The 26,189-nt window shown below is 40.7% G+C and overlaps 1 protein-coding gene across 1 annotated transcript in view; it reads right to left on the bottom strand.

Moving 5' to 3' along the window:
• Window positions 1-3,625: 3,625 nt before the first annotated feature.
• Window positions 3,626-26,189, bottom strand: part of GLP2R (glucagon like peptide 2 receptor) — a 43,214-nt gene continuing 20,650 nt past the window's right edge. The window contains exons 8-13 of the mRNA XM_035561923.1: window positions 22,735-22,795; window positions 19,847-19,916; window positions 17,151-17,239; window positions 13,667-13,805; window positions 9,981-10,022; window positions 3,626-3,964 (exon numbers count right to left, since the gene is read on the bottom strand). Of these exons, the coding sequence (XP_035417816.1) occupies window positions 3,626-3,964; window positions 9,981-10,022; window positions 13,667-13,805; window positions 17,151-17,239; window positions 19,847-19,916; window positions 22,735-22,795 (740 nt within the window). The remainder of the gene's footprint in view (window positions 3,965-9,980; window positions 10,023-13,666; window positions 13,806-17,150; window positions 17,240-19,846; window positions 19,917-22,734; window positions 22,796-26,189) is intronic.

Raw genomic sequence — 26,189 nt, 5'->3', positions numbered from 1 at the left:
AGCCATTGTGTCTGGAAGACTGTATTTTATCTGTAGTAAAACATCATAAAAAAAAAAAAAAAAGCATCTCTCACAAGAGATTGTTAAGATTACATAAACCTTATTCACACAAATCAGATCAGTTACCACAATACATATAGTGGGAGAGCTCTGATGAACTGCACAGGCAAATCTGGGCTTGAGATTCTATTTATTTTTTTTGTCCCACAAGTTTTGATGGAAAACAAAATCCTTGTCTAAGACAACTTCCAAATTGGGGGAGTCAGGCTTTATCATTGGTTGTCTCTATGTCCTGACCATGAACATTCCAATTGCTTTACGTGATGAGCTGACACAGCAGAGACCACACTCAACAGGACCATAGGAGGGTGGCCTCTCTCATCAAGCAGGAAGAAGTCTTTAGCTCACATCTGTCTTTCTGGTAAGGTGAAGACAATAGTAATCTGGACAGTAAAGGTGAGCAATTTATTAAGAGAAAAACTCTGTTACTAGGTCTGCCCAAACATAAATTCCTGGATGAACACTATGTTACCTTATAATTAACCAATGTGCAAATGAAATAAGTAATTTACACAAAATATTAATCACAAAGAAACACTAATGCATATCGATCTATCTCCTGCACCTCTTTTTTCATCAGAGCAAGATCACATTTCTTGTCCTTTATCCCACAGCATTTCTAAACAGTTTTCAGTGTCTCCAATCTGTATGCTTGTAGGAAGCCTGGCTAGTTGTCTGGCTTTTGTCTCCCACCCAAAGGGTCTGGTACAGCTCCTTTTGCCACCTCCTCTGGCTGCAGCGTCCCTCTGGCAGCCTCAGAACTCCACGAGGGATGGGAGATGGATTCCAGGCGGGACCTAGCTGCAGACCTTCTCATCCCTAGGAGGGAAGCAGCTGACTCTTTTAATATGTTTAAATTTTCAAGTCTGTTGCTGTCTTCTAAACTGCTTGATGTTTTGTTTAAAATTGAGGAGCCTGTAATATTTCTGTAAAGATACATCATGTGTGTGGCCGTCCACATTTAACAACTTTTGTACTTTACTGATACAATAAATAAAGCTATATTTTTGATGAAGAAACTTGTTGATTTATATACTTAAAAACATGTTTTCTGAATGAACTCACATGATGATGGTTTTTACTTGGCCTCCAGGGTCTACATATGCAAAAATAGTTGATTTTTATAAACTAAAAAAGGCAAAAAGATCATGCACATAATCATAGAATCATAGAATCATGGAATGGCTCTGGTTGGAAGGCAGCTTAAAGAGGTCCAACCCCACTGCCAATAGAGACAGGGATGCCAGGTTGGCCAAGGCCCCATCCAACCTGGCTTTGAACACCTCTAGGGATGGGGCATCCACTTCTCTTGGAAACCTGTTCCAGTGCCTCACTACCCTTACACTGAATTTCCTCCTAATGTCTAATCTAAATCTATCCTCTTTTAAAGACCATTCCCCCTTGTCCTATTGTTATCTACCCAAGTAAAGAGTCCTTCTCCATCAAGGGAGAGGAGAAAACACAAATCACCAGAGCCTGCTGTTGAGAGCATAGAAAACTGTTAGTTTTGACCACTAAAAATACTCTAAAATAAAAGGTATTTTGCTGAGAGAGAACAAAGTTCTTACAATTTTTACGTTATTAGCACCCAAGTAAAATGTATCCTAAAGCACTTAAAGCTTTTAAATATCTTAATGTCTCTGGGAGAAATCAGTCTTTTTTAAATTGGAAAATGCATCAGCAGATATGTAGTATCTGGTGCTTGTAATCCATTGCAATAAAATGTTATAATAAACAAAGCAGATATTCTAGTAAAAAGCCTTTAAAAACTAAAGATATATTTTCAAAATGTTTTAATATTTACTTTTAATTAATATTTTATCTAAACATACAGCCTCGTATTGATTAAAGAGGCTAAATTCTTAACACTGATAAAACTGTAAAAGAAATACTTTTCTAAAAGTACCAGAAATCTTATTGTTAAAATGTAGTCTTGATCTAGTGTTAGTAAATTAATTTATATGGTCTCTGCAAGAAAGCAGCATGTCACAGCTGGTAACATTTACAGGTCTGAACATCTGCAGACCAACAAATACTTCAAAAAACATTACTAAGTTACATAAGCTTCGTAAACTGAGTCTGCTCAAACAACACATCAAAGACATAGGCAGCTTATCTCAGAAAAATGCCATTTGTAAAGCTGTCAGCGGAGATCTAAGGACAAAGCTGCACCATGGGGAGATGCAGACACAGGGAAAGCCAGGGCAGCTGCATTGTTGGCACCTGGTGGAGAGAAGGAGTGGTGGGACAATGGAGTCCATGAGCAGCCCTGAACATTGTTTAGGTGACATTTGATGTTTTCATATAATCATAGAATCATTAAGATTGGAAAAGATCATCTGGTTTTATGACATATGCTAGCATTTAGTGCATTTGCCAGTAAAGCACAGGAAATAATCATAACAAATGCTATGTAACTAGATGTGAGCTAGGTAATTACATGTGTTTGTGCCTGGGGTATGCATTTATATTGTCGGTAAATATTGTCTGCTAATCTTTATTTTGCCTTTTCCTTTTCTTCTCTCAGTATGTCAAGTGGCTCGTGCATACAAACTTGCAGACCGGCTCATTGAAAACCTATTAAAAACCTGAATTACTCAGGTCTCCAGGTGAGCTATATGTGACAATCAGAATTCCTTCATGACCCTTGTTAAATACTGGAAGATATTTTTCACAATGTTCTTACAATTCCATAGCCATTATCCATTTTGGGTACATCAGGTGGAAGCAACACATTTCCCCCAATTACATAAATGTTATTATTTGGGCCAAATCATAAAGGATATCTGCAGGACAGACAGAGCAAACCTGAAAATGCATCAAAGTGCGTGGCTTGTGTCATAAAACAATGAAAATGAAAATAAAACAAAAATGTGTGTCAAAATGTTTCATTTGGGCATTTAAAAAAAGAACAAAACTTTTTTGGTCTTTTGTTTTGTAATGGCTTTTCCAGCACTAACTGTAAGGTAAGAAGCTTAAACATACAAGCAAAAGTTTGTTTCATCCCGAGCTTTCTTTATATATAAATTATTCCATGTTGCTTAAATAAAATGTATCTGGGTTGACCTGAAACTGATTTTTTGAGATGGGGGATGATTTCAGTTGGCAGAGAGAAAAAGTCTTCTAATCACGTATCTCTATGAAATATACAGCAAAAAAAGAGAAAAAACAATTAACTAACAACTTCTCTATTATGTGAATAGAATGGTGGACATGTATGGATGAAGCTGATAGGTGACACAATGACCAGAATCTGTTCATTTTCAGCATATATCCTGCTCCCCTGTGTACATGTCTCTCAGCATCATTTATCATCTAGACTGGTAGACCCAAAGGATTTTTTTGATCCAATGAGCCACTTCCACCCTGGCTGCACAGGTTAGGAACATTCAGATTTTTCTCAGATTAAGAAAACAGGGACATTTGGGGTATTAACTGCTAGCAAGTAATATGTCTGCTTTCTCTTTGCATTGAGCATGTCAGAGATCTGTGCAGCCTGGAGGTGAAAGAAGAGGATCTTTCAAAATACCATGGCTGTTGATAGGTGCTGTCAGTGGACTGCTTTCTAAATCTCACTTTCTTCGAAGACCACTTCCTCAGTTGTCTCTCCAGTGGTGACTTCTCCTTCACTGCTGTCTGACACACTTGCCCGCAGATGAGATGGAAGCCTACAGCCTGTCTCCGAGCATTGATCTGTCCTCTGGTTTGCCAGCACCTGCTGGAGCTTCATGCCCCAGGGCTCACTCTCCTCCAGGCACAAGTGTTTGCTGCTGGGGTGCTTTTTTTTCTGTTTCTGTGAACATTTCCTGAGGTATTTTATGTTTTCTCCAAGAAAGCAGAGTTTGCAGCCAAAGGGGTCTGCCAGCAGAAAGCGGGACCACTGCTTCTGGAGTTCTGCTTTCACCTGGGAGAAGAAGAAAAAAGAAGTCCGTCCATGGTGATGCCTTGTGACTACCCTGCAGTCTGCTAATCCAAACACTAGTCATAAAATGAGAGGGATTGTGGAAGTGTTGAGTTTTCTGCCCCTTTGGGGGTCACCTCACAGCTTTTGATGTCCTTGTATGGCAGAAATGGGCTTGTTTGCTGTCCGTCTTCAGAGTACAGCCTGGAGGCTTCTTCACTCTAATTTAGGAAAGGTTTTGGTAGCCCCTGAATCTCTCTCTGTAATTTTATATACTGTGATCCTGATGTGTGTATAAGGGGAGAGCTCAACTGACTTTCATATTTACCTGATGAAGTGAGGAGGAGAAAAGTCCAAGGGCTATGGAAATGAGGACCATGCAGCTTTTCTGGAGTGTTATGCTTGAATATTTGCTTTGTTTTGCTGAAGCTTGTTATTTGACAGCTTGCCTTAAATTCTCAGTACTGAATGTCTTCACCGAATGCCCCCTTGCTTTACCAGCAGGACATTCAGCCTGAGGGCTCAGCTGACCGGGGAGTTAAAAGCCCCAAAGAACAATTTTTAGCTGATGTTGAGAGGTGCTAGTAGTTCTGTGCCCTTCATAAATGTTAGACAAGTGCTCTTGCACTGCAGACAAGTGTCGTCTCTCTGTTTCACTTAAGCAGTTCAGAAATTGCTCCAGGTTTCCTTGTTAAATATTAGGAGCATATACCCTACCTTTTCTACATAGCTCATCTCCTCTGTTGCCTTTAAGAAGGTGTCCAATGTCATGTTCAAATGTCAGTGTAATGTGTACCACATCAGCTGGCTGTGCCAGGCTGTTAAATGCTACGGATTTTGGATAAGTGTCGGTTTAGTGCAGGTAGTGGATATCTGTACCCATGCGGACCATAAGGGAAGTGTAAACAATGGACTTCAAGTTAGAAAACATTTAAAATTGTGAGATGAATTCCACAGCCTACATAAGCCTCATATCCTGAAGTGGCCTGTAGCAAGTCAGTGTGATAATGGCAAAAGCTGCATGCAATTGTGTCAGTGATGAAGGATGATACATCACTGGTACAGCCCTCTGATAATTACCCCTTATTGGTTTTTCTCATTGGCAGTAATGAGGTAGCAGAGAGAAGTCCAAGAGTGAGCAAAAGGGACTTTATGGCTCTGGGGCAATTGCTTGAAGGATCAGGTGCACAGGTAGTGTTTTCCTCCATCCTTCCAGTAGTGGGAATCAATACTGAAAGGAACAGCCAGACCCAGCAGATCAATACATGGCTTTGAGGCTGGTGTCACCAGTATAATTTTGGGTTTCTTGATCATGGTAAGGTCTACATGACACGAGGCATACTGGCTTCCAGTGGGGAGCACCTTTCTCAGGGAGGGAAAAGAATTTTTGCCCAGGAGTTAGCAGGGCTGATCAATAGGGCTATAAACTAGATTTGAAGGGGGAAAAGGGACAAAACCAGGCCCACCAGTTATGGGACTGAACGCCAATATTTGAGAGACTGCATGTTAGCAAGACCCTTCAGTCTGCCCCATGAGGGGCTGGGTTCAATGAAGCACATCTGAAATGTTTCTATACAAACGCACACAGCATGAGAAACAAGCAAGAGGATCTAGAAGCCTTGGTCCAGTCCCAGAGCTACAACATCATTGGCATAAGCAAAATCTGGTGAGAAGAGGCCTGTGACTGATGTGTTACAGTGGACAGTTACAGTATCTTCAGAAGGGACAGACAGGGCAGGTGAGGCAGGGGTGTGGCACTCTATGTAACGGAGGCTGGACTCTACGGAGCCTGCAGATGCCAACAATGCAATTGAGAGCTTCTGGGTAAGGATCAAGGGACAAGCAAATAAAGGAGATGTCATTGTGGGAGTCTACTACAGACCACCAAGCCAGGATTACGACACTGATGAATTATTCTTTAAGGAACTGAGAGATACTTCTAGATCAGCTACCCTTGTCCTTACGGGGGATTTCAACCTGTCAGATGTCAACTGGGAATATCACACACCTGAGACAAACAAGTCCAGGACATTCCTGAAGCACCTTGATGATAACTTCTTGGTACAGGTACTAAGAGAGCCGACTAGGAAAGGTGCCCTCCTTGACCTGTGCCTTGTAAACAGGGAGGGTCTTGGTGGTGAAGTGGCCAGCTTGGTCATAGCAACCATGACGAAGTCAAATTCACAATCTTTGGTGACAGGAGAAAACTGACACCAAAACTTCAAGCCTGGACTGGGGGAGAGCAGACTTCAGACTGCTCAGGGAAATATCTAGTGAGCTCTCCTGGGAAACTGATTTTAAAGACATTGGGGTCCAACAGCGATGGTCAGTTTTTAACTACCTCCTCCTAAGAGTGCAGGAACAAGGAATTCCAACATGTTGGAAGTTGAGCAGGAGACGCAGAAGGCTGGCCTGGCTGAGCAGGGATCTTCTTCAAGAGCTTAGGTGGAAAAAGAAAGAGTATGGCTACTGGAAGCAAGGTAGGGAGATAAGGGAGGACTACAAGGATGATGTTCACCTTTGTAGGGAGGGAATTTGTGTTGCAAAGGTTCAATTAGAGTTGAAGCTGGCCAGTACTGTGGGGCACAACAAAAAGGGCTTTTTAAAGTATGTTAACAGTGAAAGGACCAGAGATAATATTAGTCCATTACTTGATACCATCTCTCACAGTATCCTTGTGGACAAAATGACCAGAATACAGTTAGATAAAAGCATAATAAGATGGGTGAACAATTGGCTGATGGGTCAGACCCAGAGGGTTCTTGTAAATGGGGTTGCCTCAGGCTGGTTACCTGTCACTAGTGGGAGTCCCCAGGGCTCTATTTTAGGACCAGTCCTCTTCAATGTTTTCATAAACAATTTGTATGTAGGACTTGAAGGTTTTTTGAGCAAGTTTGCAGATATCTGGGAGGAGCTGTTGACTCTGTTGAGGGTGGTGAGGCTTTGCAGAGAGATCTAGACAAATAAGAGAGCTGAGGAATCAACCACAATATGAAGTTTAACAAGAGCAAGTCTTGGATTCTGCACCTGGGGAGGGACAACTCTAGCTATACGTACAGACTGGGGGGAGGAGGGGAGCAAGATGCTGGAGAGCAGCCCCACAGAAAGGGATCTAGGGGGTTCAGTTGACAGCAAGCTGAACATGAGCCAGAAGTGTGCCTTGGTGGGCAGGAGGGCCAACTGTATCCTGGGGTGCATCAAGCACAGCATTGCTAGCTGGCCAAGGGAAGGAATTGTCCCACTATACTCTGCACTGGTGCAGCCTCACCTCAAGTACTGTGTGCAGTTTTGGGTGCCACAGTATAAGAAATATACAAAACTGTTAGAGAGTGTCCAAATGAGGGCTACAAAGATAGTGAAGGTTCTGGAGGGGAAGATGTATGAGGAGCAGCTGAAGTCACTTGGTTTGTTCAGCCTGGAGAAGAGAAAACTGTGAGAAGGCGTCTTTGCAGTCTACAGCTTCCTCATGAGGGGGAGTGAAGGGGCAGGTGCTGATCTCTGCTCACTGGTGACCTCTGATAAGGACCTGAGGGAATGGCTTGAAGCTGCGACAAGGGTGGTTCAGGCTGGGTATCAGGAAAAGATTCTTCACCAAGAGGGTGTTCAGGCACTGGAACAGGCTCCCCAGGGAAGTGGTCATGGCACCAAGCCTGCTGCAATTCAAAAAGTATTTGGACAATGCTTTCAGACACCTGGTCACTTGGTCTGATTTTCTGGGTGGCCCTTTGGGGACCCAGGAGTTGGACTCAATGATCCTCGTGGGTCCCTTCCAACTCAGGATATTCTATGATTCTATGATACCAGTACACTGGGCTGTATAGCACAACCATTTAAATAAAGAAATTATCCTCCTTTTCTCAGTAGTTGTAAGGCCATGTAGCGGGTTTATGCTGGAAGGTTTTGGTAGCAGGGGGCTGCAGGGGGACCTCTGTGAGAAGAATCCAGAAGCTGCCCCATGTTAGATAAGGGCCAGTCTCAGCCAGCTCCAAATGGACCCACTGCTGCTCAGAGCTGAGCCAATAAGCAATGTCGTTGGCACCTCTGTGAGAGCATATTTAAGAAAAGAGGAAAAAAATCATGCTGCACAACAGCAGCTGGGAGATAGAAGAAAGAGAAACAGCCTTGCAGACATCAAGGTCATTGAAGAAGGAGGGCAGGAGATGCTCCAGGCATGGGAGCTGAAGTTTCCCCGTGGCCTGTGCAGAGGCCCTTGGTGGAGTAGGCTGTCCCCCTGCAGCCCATGAAGTTCCACAGTGGAGCAGAGTTTCACGCTGCAGGCCATGAAGGAGTCCACAGTGGAGCAGGTAGATGTTGCCTGAAAGAAGCTGCAGTCTGTGGAGAACCCCTGTGAGAGCAGATTCTGGGCCGGACCTGTAGCCCACGGAGAGGGGACCACACAGGAGCAGTTGACCTGGCAGGAGCTTCTGCCCTTGGGGGAAGCCATGTTGGAGCAGTTTGCTCCTGATGGATGGGCCCCATGGTATGGAGCCAAAATTGGAGCAGTTCTTGAAGGGCCGCTGCCAGTGGGAAGCCCATGCAGGATCAGTTCAGGAAGGACTGCATCCCGTGGGAGGGACTCCACAGCGCAGGGGAGGAGAGTGACTGAGAAGGAGCGGCAGAGACAAAGTGCTATAGACTGACCACAGGCCCCATTCCCACATTCCCTTGCACTGCTCAAGGGGAACAGGTGGAACAGAGTGGGTGGGGGGAAGTTACTTTTGTCTTCTTTCCTTTGTTTCTCACTTTTCTAGTTTCTTAGTAATAGGCAAAAAATTTTGCTAACCTCCCTACTCTGAGCCTGTTTTGCCCATCGTGGTAATTGTTGAGTGATCTCCCTGTCCTTAACTCAACCCTTGAGCCCTTTGCATCATATTTTCTCCCTCTTTCCCTTTGAGGAGGGGGAGTGAGAGAGCAATTGTGGTAGAGCTCGGCTGCCCAGCAGAATAAAACTACCACGGGTCACATCTGAATGCTGCATCTGGTTTTGGGCTCCCAGTACAAGAAGCACGCTGATAAGCTTGGCCTTTTTTGGCAGATAACAAGGCTGGAGGACTTCCCTTTTGCAGAGAGGTTGAATGATAGAGACTTGTTCATTCTGGAGAAGAGAAGACTTCAGTGAAGGCTTAAATATAACCTATAAGGAATTCATGGAGCAGATGGAGCCAGATACTCTACTGAGTTGCTTTGTAGGGATACAAGAGACAGCAGTCATAAATGAAAACGGGAGAAGTTCTAACTGGAACTACAGAAAATATGTTTTCTCCTGAGAGCAGTGAAGCACCAGAGCAGAGGACAAGAGAGGTGATAAAACCTTTCTTTGGAGGTTTTCAAAGCTCATCTGGATAAATAGCTGAGCAACCTTCTCTGAATTCAGTTTTCACAGTGCACCGAGCAAGAAGTTGGTCTAAGTATTTCCTGAGGTCCCTTCCTGAGTTGTTCTGTGGTTTCCTGCTGGCATATCCTTGCAAAATTGCCATTACCGATCTGCCTAAATCCTGGCGTGGAGTAAACAGACCCCCCCATATGACTCTTGAGGCTTAACAAAAGATAATCTCCAGCCAAGAAATGTCCTCATATCAAATTTAGAGATGTCCTGTGAAGTGCACACATGAAAATATATTTTTGAACTTGTTCTTTTTTAATATATTAAGGCACTCCAAATTTTGCATCTTTGCCTAGACTTCAGGGGTAAGCAAAGCAAGGGTCAAACATGAAGTCTGAGATTTCATCTCTGTAAATGAATGGGGTTTAGGTAGCTGATCATAAGCCTTTAGTGGTATTTCACACACATCTATACCTCCACAGTGTCACATAGTAACACAAGCTTTAGCGGAAATACCTTGTATTTGAATACAGACCTGAGAGGTCTTGCTGCTTTCTTTGTTCAAAATATTTATATAAATTTAAAAGAATGCAAGTATGCTCCCAAATAACCAGAGCTAGTCAGTATTTTCATCCTTCTTGGTGTCAATATATTTCGTTAATCAATTAAAAACTTATATCATTAAGTGACTCTTACCTCTCCATTGGCAAAGCAATATAAAACTGCTACAAAGAAACCCTGTAAGAGACAGACAATAAGGAAAAGTTAGATACCTGAAGTCTCAGTTTAGAGATGTCATTACTATTAAAGTCATAAATATAAACAACGCTTCCTAATTTTCAGAATGGAAACTAGCTGTCTGTCTTCTCTTATTAGTGAAGTACCTATTAACTTGTTTTCCTATGGTGCCTTAGCAAAATCAGGGCACAATTGCAGGTGTTTTGGTGCAGATGCTGAAGCAAAGAGCCTATACAACCCCATCTGATCTTACATTTTATCTACATTTTACTACATTATTTTTAAGACTACCACTGCTATACTGAAACTGCTACTTTTAGACTTATTAAAACATCCAAAAATGCAGATATATTAAGTGTTCTGACTATTTTGAAATGTCATTTCTCCTATGAAACAGATTTAAGTAAACACCTTAAGAAAAAAAAATAAAAAAATAAAAAATTTGAAATTTTAGAAATCAAACGTGTTTTAAGATAAGCCAAAAATTACCCCTTCCATTTTCCTCCTCCCTGTCTTTGATCTCAAATCAAAACAGATTGTGTGTGTGCATCTCAGACTAACAGTGTGGCACAAATGTACAGATTTATGGCAATTGCTTCAGGAAATGAACTTCCTTTAGTATGTCTAAACACATCTATGGCACAGGTTCTGATGAAGAGAATAATGCTGTTGATTGTCAGTCCCAAGGCAATGTTCATATAACAAGGAAAAAGGTGTCATAACCAGTTGATATCATTCATCTGTTTTCACATTCATACTTTTTTTCCAGAGGTGTTTCTGTTTTTCTTATACAAAATCTTAAAAAGAAATTAATGTATACAGCAGCTTCAATATTTTTTATTCATTGACCAGTAGCAGTCTGAAACAACAGTGAATTTTTCTAGCAATCCGGAAAAGTCTGGAACCATCTATTCTTTAAACATATGTCCAGTAAGTGTGAAAAAGAACAGTCTGTCTGCCACATGAGTGAAATAAGGGCAGGAGAGATAGCAGTTACAATTGCTTTATCCCTGTATTTTAATTCTACCATATTCCATGCTTCACCTGGGTTGTGGCTGCAAGATCTAGGCACTTTTGCTATACCATTTATTAATGTAACTTTTAAATAATTCTCTGCATCTGAGTTATTTCACAGAAATATGAAAAAAAAAATCACTAAATATCGTTCCACAGAGAAAGGTTCTGATGCATAAAAACAAGTTAAATGGTTTAAAAAGCAGCCTTTTATTTAGAAATGCTTCTCTCTTTGGGTAGAAATTCCATGAAAATCTTGTTCTGTAATGTGTTTGTTTGTTTGCTCGTATGTATTCTGAGCATGAACTCTGAATTTGGACCCACAGGCACCACAAGCAGAAATAGGAGCCGAATTACTTGGTGCTGCTGTGTCACAAGCTTGGTAACACCCATTACCAGAAATGTGGAAAGTCACCAGATTAGGAGAAAGCTTTGTGAGTACTGATGGCACCTCTACGTTGAACATAGTTTTGTAAATTTCTGTGTGAATTTAATCCACTGCTGCTGCAAAAGTAGAACATGCAATGACAGGCAGAAACACAGTAAATTCACATTAGTTGATGGCAAATTCAGCTGATTATTCATGTTTGCTGTTCATTTTATATCCTGATTTTTTTAATGCTTCTTACTTTGCCATACATAGAACTTTGTTCTTAGAAATCTTTCTTCTATGTCATGACTTCCAAGGAATACACCTTCCAAATGATCAGAATATGAAGCAAAAAGAAGCAGCAGAAATTCAGAAGAAATATTCATTGGCATGCTATCCAATAGGAAAGGGTACATCCATGTGTAAGCCTCATAATTGTCCTCCAGTTCTATTGGCAATAAAAATATGATAAATGACTCATTAAATAACTGTATTTAGTATACCATAAGCCAGTATTTTATCCTGTGCAGTCCATATGCACCAGGTGGCCAAGATGATGAGATTGCCCCACTTTCTGAAATAAAAAAGCATCATAGCTAGAGAAGAATTCTTATTTAGAATTTAATTTTTGATTTTTGAAAATGTTTGAGTTAAAACCTCCAGATGAGATCCCAGATAACTGGTTTTCTTTAGCAAAACAGTTTAACTGTGCTTTAAAAGAAATGTAATTGGGTCCAGGTCCAGTTTATATGCTTTTTTTTTCTTTTTTTTCTTTTTTTTTTTTTTTCTCTGATATTTAATTAACAAATAATGCTGTGGCTAAAAAAGAGAATTGGCAATAAACATTGCCTAAGATCTCTGGGTTTTTTTGAAAAGAATTTTTTCTTCTAAACTTGCCATATATCAGAGCATCTGCATGTTCCTCTAAATGGTATGAAGTTTCTAGGAGGAATGAGTAAGCTCTCTTCTATATCAGTCTTATTTTAAAAGCCAGTAAATAAAGTTTTCACTTAAAATGGTTGTGTTGCTTAAAATAACATCTAGACACTGCAATCTCTCCAAGTAAGGATATGTTTATCTGAGGAACATGCACTTCCACACAATATCAGTCCTCTTAGGGATGATGCCACATGAACTCCCTTCTGCCTGCATGGATGGTTTTCCCCTCAAGCTATGTGGGAAATATTTCATTAGAGGTTCAATAACAGTGTCAAATCATTGATGCATACACCATCCACCAGTGCATACCTACAGGTTAAATACAAAGATTACAATAAATTGTGGGGAAAGTGTTTTGATGGCTTCATGTCTCAGAAGAGTGCACAGGTATGTCAAAAATAAATGAATTGGTGAGTAATAAGGATTTCTGGCCAGAGATGTTCCTGAGCACCACATTAAAGAAAGGAGACCTGAACATTACTGTCCTATATCACCAAGATGGTTAAGGCAGGAAGATATAGCAGGGCAAGAGTGCTTTCACTGATCTCTCATATATCATCTCTCATGGGCAAAGGACAACTTTGTTAAGCAGGTAGTTTAACAGGAGTACTACATGAAAAAAAACACCTGTTACTCAGCAACTTTATATAACACAGATTGAAGCAGACAGCAGTGCTTCATATACAGTGCTGAATGTCTGGCATTTTCATTCTTTGTTGTTTTTGAACTGTAAAACGAATAGTTACAGTGAAACGTATACTTGTGCATAAGTGATTATCTAAGAAACAGCATTCATTTTCAGTAATAACTAGCTGTGGAATTTGGACTACTTAGCATTAACCACTATAATTGAGTGTGGTTCTTTCACACCTTCATGTTTGCAGCCCAAGATACAAGGGTGCAGAGCTGCCAGAACTTTACACTTTCTTTCACTGCTTCAAGTTTGTGCATACTTACACCCTACAAAGGTAGGGTATCTGAAAGGGAGTCAAGTGCACAAATATCTTTAAAACACTCCACTGACTGTGGAAAAATTGTTTCCAAGGTGGGGAAATTGTTTTCTGTCTGCAGATGCTAGTCCATCTATCTGTTTCACCCATGAAAGCTTACTGACAAATCTCATTTAACTTTAGAAGATTTTTCACATGTGAAATTCACTCTGTGAATTTTTTATCATCTCAGTCTAACATTATATTTAAAGACATTACAGGCTGGAGTATAACATTAAAAAAGAATACTGTATGTCTGTGGCATCTACAAATGAACAACATACATATGTGGGTATCTGACCCCTAAAAAGTACTTGCAAAAGAGTACTTACATGAAATGAGCTCATTGTCAGCTGAATGAAAAGTCTGATATGTCTTGAAAGTCCTTGCACCTGCTCATCAGTGATGAAGGTAAATATAAATTCATGGATCCCCAACAATGGAATCAGAACAAGTGTAGATCTTGCCAATCTTAAAAAGAAAATGTTTGATTATGATATTATTCAACATCCTTGGTACAAAGTTTAAAATGGATCTACAAAGAAAATATTCCAGAAATTATTTTTCTGCTAACCAGGGAGACGAGCAGATTTGATGCCCATCTACAAAATGGCAAGAAGGAGGCTCTGGGGTATTACAGGCCTGTCAGTCTGACTTTGGTGTAAGGGAAGGTGATGGAGCAGGTCATCTTGAATGTCATCACACAACACGTACAGGACAACCAGGTTATCAGACCCAGTCAGCATGGGTTTATGAAAGGCAGGTCCTGTCTTACTAACCTGAACTCTAACAACAATACAAGGGAAAGGCTGTGGATGTTGTATATTTGGACTTTAGCAATGCATTTGATACTGTTTCCCATATCTTTCTCCTGGAGAAACTGGCTGCTCATGGATTGAATGAATGTACTGTCAGCTGGGTAAAAAACTGGCTGCATGGCCAGCCCCAAAGTGTTGTTGTGAATGGAGTTAAATCTGTTTGGCAGCTGGTCATTAGTGGTGCTCCCCAGGGCTCAGTATTTGGTCCAGTTTTGTTTAACATTTTAATCAGTGATCTTGATGAGAAGATTGAGTGCACCCTCAGTAAGTCTGCAGATGACACCATGTTGTGTGAGAGTGTTGATCTGCTTGAGGCTAAGAAGGATCTTTAGAGGGATATGCATAGGCTACACTGATGAGCTGCATCCAATTTCATGACTTTCAACAAGGCTAAATGCTGGGCACTGCAATTGTGTCATAACAACCCCAAACAGTATAGATGTGGGCACAAGTGGCTGGAAAAGTGCCCAGCAGTAAAGGACCTGGAGTGTTAGTCATAGAATCACAGAATCATCATAAAATATTTTGGGAGGTGCTCCATCTCTTTGATCATCCTTGTGGCTCTCCCCTGGACTTGTTCTAATATGTACATATTCTTCTTGTGCTGGGGGTCCCAGAGCTGAATGCAGTGCTCCAGGTGGGGTCTCGAGAGCAGAGCAGAAGGGGAGAATAACTTCCCTTGCCCTGCTGGCCATGCTTATTTTGAAAGCAGCCCAGGATACAGTTGGTTTTCTGGGCTGCAATTGCACACACTGCTGGCTCATGTTGAGCTTCTCGTCAACCAACACCCCCAAGCCCTTCTCCTCAGGGCTGCTCTCAATCCATTCTCCACCCAGCCTGTATTTGTGCTTGGGATTGCCTTGGCCCAGATCCAGGACCTTGCACTTGGCCTTGTTGAACCTCATGAAAATCACACAGGCCCACCTCTCATGTCTGTCAAGGTCCCTCTGGATGTCATCCCTTCCCTCCAACATGTTGACTGCACCACACAGCTTGGTGTCATTGGAAAACTTGCTGAGGGTGCACTTACCCCACTGTCCACGTCACCTACAAAGATGTTATAGCTGGTCCCCCAATACTGATCTCTGAGGAACACCACTACTCATTACTGGTCTCCACTTGGACATTGAACCATTTACCACAACACTTTGAGTGCAACCATCCAGCCAATTCCTTACCCTCTAAGTGGTCCATCCGTCAATTCCATGTCTCTCTAATTTAGAGACAAGCATTTCATGCAGGTCAGTGTCAAATGCTTTGCACAAGTCCAGGTAGATGATGTCAGTTGCTCTTTCAGATAGGTCCACCAATGCTTTACCACCCTACTAGAAGGCTATCAGATTTGGCAGACATGACCTGCCCTTTGTGAAGCCATGCTGGATGTCATCAATCACCTCCCTATTTTCCATGTGCCTTAGCATAGTTTCCAGGAATAGACTAGGTCAACAGCCAACATGTGAACTTGAGCCAGTAGTGTGCCCAGGTGGACAAGGAGGCCAATGCCATCCTGGCTTGCCCCAGAAATAGTGTGGCCCGCAGGACTAGGGAAGCAATTGTCCCTCAGTACTCAGCACTGGTGGGAGGGAATATGGAATATGGAAATAGGTTCCTTGTTAAGGATTTAATACTGGAATTTACTAGGAACGTAATACTGGAATGGCCATCCACTCTCCCCCCATCCAGTTCACAGAATCACAGAATTGTAGGGGTTGAAAGGGACCTCCAGAGATCATTGGGTCCAACCCGCCTGCCAGTGCAGGTTCTCTAAAGCAGGTTGCACAGGTAGGCGTCCAGACGGGTCTTGAATATCTCCAGAGAAGGAGTCTCCTCAGCCTTCCTGGGCAGCCAGTTCCAGTGCTCTGTCACACTCACTGTGATGAAGTTCCTTCGCATATTGGTGCGGAACTTCCTGTGCTCCATTTTGTGGCCATTGCCCCTTGTCCTGTCCCCACAGACCACTGAAAAGAGGTTGGCCATATCCCTTAAAAACGTTGGTCATATCCCCTAAGTTGCATCAGACAATAAAATACTTGATATAAGTAAGGTAGGACTGTAGTAGGAGACAGGGCTTCACAAAGCTCTTAATAATAAATGATACTAAGAACTGGAAAAAGATGAAATGTGCAAAACAGCATATCCTCTGGTTTCCATTTATTTAATTGCAGTTTTCATATTACATGTGATTTCCTGGCTTGACCTTGCAGCTGCCTTGTCCTTCACTATGGACTTGTCTGATGACCACTGGACTATTGACTGTCTTGACTACTTTCACTGGACCTGCCCTGCTCATTTTAGTACTGTGAGTCTACACCCCTTGTCAATTAGATCGCTGTCCCTGCCTGCCTTGCTGTCATCCTTTGCTTCTGGCTCACCTGCTCTTGCAGAGCAGCCTGTCCTTGATGTTCCCATAAAGTGGGAACATGTTCATGCAGAGGTCAATTCTAGGACTTCATGTAAGACATGCTGCACCACTGAGACTCTGGCTAGGAAACAACACAGGAGGGCCAGCAAGAGTGCAGACTAAGGCTAGTTTTCTCATCTGGATTTACAAGAAGAAGAGTGATATTCTTCAATCAATGGTGTCTGTGTCTGTGAAAAAGAGGTAGATGCTAGTGTCACCTAGGAATGTCCCACAAATCTTCTGAACCTCCTTTTCTTTTGAGGGCCCTTTGTCACAATCAAGGAAAATAAAGTGTCACAGCAGTTAAGGCTATCTTTGTTTAGTCTAGTTACATGTGTGCGGAAGTCTTACTGCATTGTAAACTCCTTGAGAAAATGCCCATAATGCTCAGCACACAGGCAATAACTTATCCTTCTTACTCAGATGAGAAAATATTTGTGGATCCTGTTTCTCTATTTGGCTTTCATATGTCTAATTCTGAATACCTTTTACATTGATGGTGGTAGGTAAATGTAGTTTGCAAGTTCACATTGGGAATCTTCTGATGCATTAAAAAAAAAAAAAAAGGACTAGGATTTCTTTGTGTTTATTACATACCTGTATTTGTAGTCATGAAAGCTCATCTGCTGGGCTTTCAGTTTGGAAATCAGCATCCTTAGAATTTTTAAGAAGATGCCAAAATTAACCTTGAAAGAAAATATAAAGAAAAAATATAAAAGAAAATATATATTGGTTATTTATGCAAGATTTGATGACATTATACATATAGCTATAAAAGAGTCATAAAATTGGCATTAAATATTTGTAAAACCTGATGTCAAATAACCAGAATGCAACTGTATTCAGGTCAGAACAGAAGCAGGTTATTAATACTGCCACAGGAGAGAGCACAGAGCAGTAATGACAGGCTGTGCTGATAGGAACTCTCTCCCAGTGAGACACTTACAGCATTAATGTACCTTTAAGTTATAAAACTTTTCACCAAAATTAGTCAGGTAGGCAGGATGTGGTTGAACAACAGCAACACTTGGAATTCACTTGGAAATGGGCAGTGCATCCTTTTACAAATAATTCAATGTTAATAAAATTGTTCTGACTTGACTGAGACTAACCTGACAATATTTCCCATCTAGTGTGGCCTGCAAAGGCCTATACAGCATTAACTATTTTACTTCCACAAACAAAAAGCCTTAGACAAAAAAGACAGTCAAGTTGTGCAGTTAGGAAATTTAGCATTGCCTTATTTCAGCCTGATTTACATGTACATTATGATATGTGATCTTCCATTACAAAATTACATTTTAATTTTAACATGGAACAGTGCTTCCCAATTTGGTCGAAGGACAATTATTCAGGACTACTTTTCTTGTCTTCATTTGTTGTATAGTCCAGTTATTGTCCTGTATAAAAAATCATACACTTTTCATACTGTTCTCTACAAATGTGCACAGATATATCTTTAAGACACCACAGGGTGATAAGGAGATATTATTCCCTTTAAAACAGACACCTGAAAATGGAAACATAAATAGATGGAGTTCCGAAGTGTAAGATCTCAGTAATTCAAGTTGTTTTGGTTTGATTTTTTTCAGAGGAAAAAGTCATCATTATGTCACAGGGACATAATGAGGTTTGCACCAGCCCACCTCTCATGTCTGTCAAGAGCCCTCTGGATGCCATCCTTTCCCTCCAGCATGTCGACTGCACCACACAGCTTGGTGTCATCGACAAACTTTTCAGTTCCTCAGTTCTTTGCACTGATTTACACCAGCAAAGATTATGCCCTACCATGTCACTAGCTAACAGGAAATCATGCAGAAATATCTTCATTAAAAGGTATTTTTAAACTACTGATAATCTCCATCTAAGTGCTATTCTTCAAATTATTTATGAATTCATTCCTAACTCTTAGATCTGTTTAGTTTCATGTTATTCAGGGACTCTGGGTTGAGCATCAATGAATGTAACATTCTTACAACAAAAGCAAAACTCTTGGATCTCTTTAATGTAATAGAAATGCTAGTATTTGATTTTGCTTGTTATGTTCCACTAGCTGTTTATTTTCTACCCAAGCTCCAAAAATGTAAATTGGCGATCCAGTCTTCCTTCAGAGTTAGACATATCCAGGAAGAAATTGGTTCAGATCCCCTCAGTTCTGGACTTTGTCTGTCTTGAACTCTCCCTCAGTTTTGGGGCAGTTTCTGTCTTAACACTTTCAGCTTTTGTCTCTTCTCAACTCTCAGGCCTTTTCCCTTTCTTTTCTGGTTCTTGTCTCCACTGCCTTTTTGAGACAGACAGACAGACAGAGATAAAACCTCCATTGCCCTTCAAGTTACTTACTTTTTGTTGACTGCTTATTAAGTGTGTTTCTCTGCTTCACAACTATGTCCACTTTCTCTCTCCCATGGCTTTCTCCAACTCAGCAGCAGCAAAACAGTCCGTTGTTTCTTCACAAAAGTAATAATTTCTACAGCTTTTCTGCAGTGTAACAGAAAACTATGTTCTTTCCACATGCATCAGTGCCTCAGTATTGCACTTTGAGCAATCCTTGCATAAGTAAAGAACATCTCTTCTGTACATTTGCTATCTCAGAAAGATTAGCAAGATGCTAATCTAATCACCTATTCCTCTAATCCTTTTATGCCTTGCCGGCTCTGTAAAAATATAAGATAATTATGGATAGACACCATAGCCCCACCTATCAAAAATCTGTGCTCATAATTATGTCCTCATGAATTATTCTGTTCGTGCTATTTTCATCTCTTCATTATCACCCAATTTCAGGTTTAGTCTTCTGTGCAATTTTATTATTATTTTAAACTGTATCTTAGTCTTATCATACCATGCTTCAGTTTATTCCATTCTTCTGATGCCTGATAAGAGGAATGTTTTCTCTCCATGACCATCAGTACTTTCTGTTGCTACTTCTCTCTGTCCTTGTTATCACATGAATTTACTCTGTAGATGCTCACCACATTGTAGCACTCTCCAAAATAACCTGCTCACTGCATAAAGTTAGACTAAAATTATGGGCAGCAAAAGGCTTTGTGTTTTTTTGTGCAGAGCTGTGCAGAATTCACTGCACAGATACACAGCATTTTGAGAGACTACTGAAATTCTTGTTGCTTGCAGATAGACAAAATGAAGCTATGTCTACCCCCACACAGTAAGAGATCTCATCTACAGTCTTTTCTATCTCATGTCCTCCAATCCAAGGATTGGATTACACCGGGAGAAAGTGTCACAAAAGACATATTTGTGTATGATACTGGAAAAGATAAAATAATTCTTACTGTAATGGAAAACAACATAGGTCCTCGGATGATCCACCAGATTCCCATGTGCTCATTTGTTCCCCAGCACCTGCAGAATAATTTGAAGTATAATTGCATTATTTTCATAGAAATAAATTAGAAAGCTGAAATAATGTATGCATATATTTCAAAGGGAATTTGACAACTTTTAACTTTTTTAGGTGACATTCAGGAGAAATTGAATTAAAATAGGAGGAGTCTCACCAGCAACTGTTATTGTATGTTTTCTGAAGATCTTTCTACTAGAATCTTGCAAGAAGTTTCCACAGGCTGTGTACTTCATAACTATTTGGCAAACTCTTGTCCCTCTCTAATATGCCCTTGTAAGACTTCACTGGGGCTACTGCTTCCAGGCCTGGGGACCCCAGCACAAGAAAGATGTGAGTCTGATAGAGAAGAGCCATGAGGATGATCAGGGGGCTGGAATACCTATTCTATGAAGAAAGGCTGAAAGAGCTGGGGTAGTTGAGCCTGGAAAAGAGAAGGCTCCATGGTGACCATATTGCAGCTTTTCAATACTTAAAGGGGTCTTATAAAAAAGATGGAGGGTGGTTTTTTCTTGTTTGTTTCTTTGTTCGTTTGTTTTTACATGGGCAGGTACTGATAGGACAAGGGGGAACAGATTAAACTGAAATCGGAGAGATTTAAAGTAGTTGTTAGGAGGAAATTCTTTACTATGAGAGTGGTGAGACACTGGAACAGGTTGCCCAGAGAAGTTGTGGATGCCCCATTCTCGGAGGTGTTTGAGACCAGCTTGGATGAGGCCCTGGGCAACCTGATGTACTGGGTGGCATCCCTGCCCATGGCAGGGGGTTGGAACTAGATGGTCTTTAAGATTCCTTTCAACCCAGGGTATTCTATGATTCTATGATTCTTTGGATCCCCACAACAACTTTATGTGGCACTGAACCTTCATAGTGGGATACATCTTACCGAAATTTAGTCATCTAAATCTATAAACTGGGAAAGGATAAGATGCAAATTGTGACTGCTTTTTGACTAACTAAAAAGTATGCATACTGTCTCTGTGAATAGAACAGAACAGAACAGAACAGAATAGAAGAGAATAGAATAGTTCAGCTGGAAAGGATCTAGAAAGACCATTAAGTCCAACTGCCTGACCTCTTCAGGGCTAACCAAAAGTTAAAGTATGTTAACAAGGTCATTTTCCAAATGCCTCTTCAACACTGACAGGCACGGGGCACCAACTATCTCACTAGGAAGCCTGTTCCAGTGTTTGGCCACCCTCATAGTAAAGAATTTTTCCCTTATATCTAGCATGAACCTCCCCTGGCACTACTTTGTACCATTTGCACACATCCTGTCATCAGTTGCCAGGGAGAAGAGACTGGCACCTCCATCCCTGCTTCCCCTCCTCTGGTAGCTGTGGAGAGCAATGTGGTCACCTCTCGGCTTTCTCTTTTCCAGATTAGATAACACAGGTGTCCTCAGCCTCCCCTCATATGACATGCCTTCCAGTCCGGCTTTGTTGCCCTCTTCTGGACACTTTCAAAGACCTTAATATCCTTTTAATATTTTGGAGACCAGAACAGCATGCAATATTCAAGGTGAGTCCACACAAATTCTAAATACAGCTGGAGAATCACCTCTTTTACTGGCTGGCTATGCTGTGTTTAATGCACCCCAAAATGCAGTTTGCCCTCTTGGCTGCCAGGGCACACTACTACTGGCTCATGTGGAACTTCCTGTTGACCAAACCCCCCCCCAGATCCCTTTCTGCTGGGCCATTCTACAGCCACTCATCTCCCAGTCTGTTTCTGTGTCTGGCATTACACTGTTCCACGCACAGAACACGACATTTTTGTTGAGTTTCAAGCCTTTGCTAATCGCCCACTGCTCCAGTCTAACTAGACTAACTTCATGCTCTTGTCCCTCCTGGGAGTCAGCACCTCCCAGTTCAATATCATCAGCAACCTGCTGAGGATGCACTACAATCCTGCATCCACATCACTGATAAAAATGTTGAACAGAACTGACCCTAAAACCGAGTCATTCACTAGCTTCCTGTCAGCAGGAAAATGTCTCCTTTTCTCCTGATCTAACCTTCTAATTTTTCATATGAAAATGTTCTTTCTTGCTAATTAGCTTGTAACCCTGTGGGACTATGGTCTATATAACATGTAACTTTATGAGAGTGCAAATTTGATTCAGTTCCTGATGATGTTGCTTAATATCTATATTGCTATTTCAAACAAAACTCTCTAGGATCCACAAATAAAATAGGGAAGTAAAACGAAATCATATATGAAAGACAAAGTCTATGTGACGCCATTAACAGCAACGCTGAAAACTGTAAGACTGGAAAACTGATGCCTACTGGTGCAGGTTACTCTTACTATTTAATGCACTGAATATTGAATACATTCATCTAATATCAGCTTTTTGTGAATATCAGTTTTTGTCATTATCTATTATAACTGATTTTTTTTTCTTCCAAAATGGCAGTGAATGTTAATTAAACTCAAACAGCAGATGGTCTCCAATGAAAGCACTGGTCTTAATTTCTTGCTAACAAGATGCTCTCAGTGAGGATGTTTGTGTTGAAATTTTGCTTCATGTAATTTCCATGTTCACATTCATGAGCAATGAATAAAATAGTTTGCATTTGAGAAACAGTGAATGTTCATTTTCTTTCTTGATTTATGCACGTGAACCCATGAATTCCTACTAGTTTACTGTGAAAGGGCTAAAATGAACCTAGAAAATCTAACAAGTATTAATATGTGTAGTATAATCTTAATATAATTTAGTTGTCAATACCAGTGTCAATTACTGTCAAAGGTTTCCAGAAAAAAATAAGCAACTGAAAACCAGTATTCTAAGACACTTTTCCTTTAGTAACCTACCCTGTGTTCTCCAATTTTGATCTGCTTATTCCCCACGGGCCCACAAACAGAATAGGAACAACTGAAAAGAAAAGGAGTTGATTACAACCAAGCTTACAGAATGATTCATATAAAGTAAAGATACACTACAACAGTGTATGGTGCAAAGACGTGGTTTTCAGTACTCTGTTTAGATGTTGTACAAAAATCAACCTGTTCCTGTATTTCCCCATTTGTAGCTTAAAGGCAATAAGAAATTTCATTCTACAGTTGAATATCTTGTTTTCATTATAGAAATTGTCACCACTGGAATATATATATACACACAAAGATGCATAGCTACATACACTGCTGACTAGTCTTAATCCTCTAAGTCTCTGACTATGAGATTTCAGAAGAATTGGCACTTGAGGCATCACAGACTACCTAAAATACTGGCTATTAACATTTTTCATTTGTTGAACCTTAAACAATTTTCAGCAGAGACATAGAATTCTATCTGGTTAGTTAACACAACTAACAAAAGCTTGTTTTTCTGACTTACCTTTCATGGACCCCTTAAAGTTAATCTATGGTCCCCGTCCCCCTATTGTTGCTCCCCTATTGGAGATCATAGACCACAGAGTGAAAATAATATTAAGTATTACTACACTGTTCCAGTGGCCTATAAATGTGCAAGTACAAGCTTCAAGCACAAGGCAATGTGAACTACAAAAGGCATCTATTCAGCTGGATTCTCTGCTCGACAACACAGGGCAGATTTTCTGGTGGATATGGCAGAATGAAGAGGAGATATGGGTCAGACCAAGGACTATTCATGAGTCTGGGAATGCTAGCTAAGGCTGTGGGGAGAGCTGGAATGGAGGGAGCAGTGCGTAGAAAGGGTTGGATGCAAAATACTCTCAGAGGTAATACTCTGTACTGGTGAGGCCACACTTGGAGTACTGTGTCCAGTGCTGAGCTTCCCAGTACAAGAGAGGCACGAAAGTAGTAGCAAGAGCGCACTGAAGGGTCACAAAGGTGCTGAAAGGACTGGAGGAAAGGCTGAAAGAGGGGATTGTTCAGCCTGGAGAAGAAAAGGCTTGGAGGGGAGGTCTTATAAATCTATAAGTACCTGAAGGGAGAGTACAGAGAGGATGGGGACAGGCTATTTTCAATGGCGCCCAGTGACAGGACTAGAGCAATAGGCACAAACTGAAAATCCGGAGGCTCCATCTGAACATCAGGAACACTTATTGACTTTGATGGTGACAAAGCAGTGGCACGGGTTGCCCAGAGAGGCTGAAGAGTGTCCCACCTTGGAGGTATTCAAAAGCTATCATGGGCATGGCCTTGGACAACCGGCTCTAGGTCTCCCTGCTTGAGCCAGGGAGGTTGGACCATATGACCTCCAGAGGTCCCTTCTTGCCTCAGCCATTCTATCTTTCTGTGAAAATAGACCTCTGCATGGGTAATATGGGGAAGGAGATAGAAACCGTCTCACTTGGATGTAAGTTTGTTTTCGTGTAGAAAGTAGGTCTGAGAGAACAATCAGGGCATGGACTACTTGGGAAGGGAGATGACATGTGCAGGGGAATATGGAGTTTTCCAGTGGGGAAAGATGATGCTAGGGAGGATGAGTGGACATTATCAAGTGCAGTTCCTGGGGATTAGTTGAGGAGGTGTGTGTAGCTGCAAGTGTAAGCATGCTGCTGGCTCAGCAGCAGCAGCAGTACCACAAATGTCTGTAAGAAGCAAAAGACCAGATCTCCTGTCTTAGGAGTAATTCTAATAAATATAAAGAAGAAACAGCTAAATAGTGGAAAAAGGCCATTATGAAATCAGTGACGATGACATGGGTATGAGAACAATTGAGGGGAATTTACAAGTAGATAATCCTTATACTCTTACATTGGTAATCAGATTTCTTAACAGACTTGTCCTATTGCAGTTTGAACAAGTAACAAAACCTGCCAGTGAGCTGGTGATCAATGCAATGGCATTCAGAGAGGTGGAAAGAAAGAGGCAGCAATGAGAGAACACTAACCAGCATGAAAGACAGTGGTCTTGATGTGCCAGAACCACGAACTCTAAAAGGTATCATAGCACAGGGATCTTTAAAGAGGAATGTAAGAAAGAACAGAGAAATCAAGTAATGAATGGTGAGAATGAACCTCAAAAGTATAAAGTACAGTAAAGGAGACAGCCAAGAAGCTTGCCGGTGGACAGTGAAGAGTGGTGTTATCGTCTGACAGAAACTTTTAATAGATAAAGGAGGGTGGGAACAAGCATGAAAGAGAAGGGAAGTAGTTAATTTCTGAAGAGGAATAAGTAAAAGAGGAAAAAGAAGGATGCCAAAAATGGGATAGCATGTTAAAAACTTCAACCCTGAAAAATAATCTTCATAGCAGCATTCTGGATGGATACAGGTAAGGCCAGAGAAAAGGATTCTTTAGGAAATACAAGTTCTTATTTGACTATATCTAGAGTTACACACATGAAAAGATTAAGAGACTATCCTACTTCTCTTAAACATTAAAATTCACTTTTTAAAGGTACTTCTCTTCTCCTTTTAATTCTAGGAAGAGTCTAGATATTAGTTACCTAAATTTAACTTAATAAGGTAAAATGAATCTCACTCTGCATAAGGTAGACTAAATTTAAGATTTAAATTCTATCTGATTTTAAGAACTCACAAGCACTCTGAAGTGAAACAGCACTTAGAGCATGGGCCTCAAAAAACAAAGCAAAAATCATACTGGGGGACCAGAGGAGCAACAGAGTTTGGGAGATGGCACAGGAATGAAAAAAATAATAATAATAATAAAATTCTGCTTTAATCATATAGAGCTTGACTTCATGGTTAGATAATAAGGAAAGACTTATTTATTTATTTTTAATATTAACTACTTGATTTCCCTGTAAACATAAGGAAATTGGCTGAGAATATTTGGGACTCCTCACTGATTATGGAGAGAAGATGACAGGAATCTGCTTTATTGTTAAGATCATTTACCCTCAGAAGCTAGACTTTTTCTGGAGCAAGACCAATTTTCTGAGACAGTTCTGACCAACAAATTTCTATCCAGATACCAAAATGCAGGATTTTAATATTGCTGTTTCTGTTTTCTATCTGCCCTGTGAACTCTTGAGAAAACATGCACAGAGTTGTCTCTGTATGTACCTAGGTTTCATCACCAACTCTGAGCTGTAATATGTTGGAATATTTGTACATATCCATCTCGGATCAAATGTATGAGTGCATTTGTCACAAAAGGATTGCTTATGTGAAATTTCACATCTGCCTTGGGACCTGGAAAAACTGCATTTGAGTATCTAGCATTTACTTTGAGGCACTGTGTTCCAAATGATTGATGAGTAAATAATCAGTACAGTAAATAATCATAATAATCTTCATCATAAGTATTAACTATCTATTTCCAACAAGCTTTTAATCATGTTAACCTAATGAAGTTAAACTTAAACTTATATTGAAG

The sequence above is a fragment of the Cygnus atratus genome, chromosome 18, assembly GCF_013377495.2.
Source record: "Cygnus atratus isolate AKBS03 ecotype Queensland, Australia chromosome 18, CAtr_DNAZoo_HiC_assembly, whole genome shotgun sequence".
In the NCBI taxonomy this organism is placed as follows: domain Eukaryota; kingdom Metazoa; phylum Chordata; class Aves; order Anseriformes; family Anatidae; genus Cygnus; species Cygnus atratus.
This window is presented reverse-complemented; position numbering and strand designations above follow the sequence as displayed.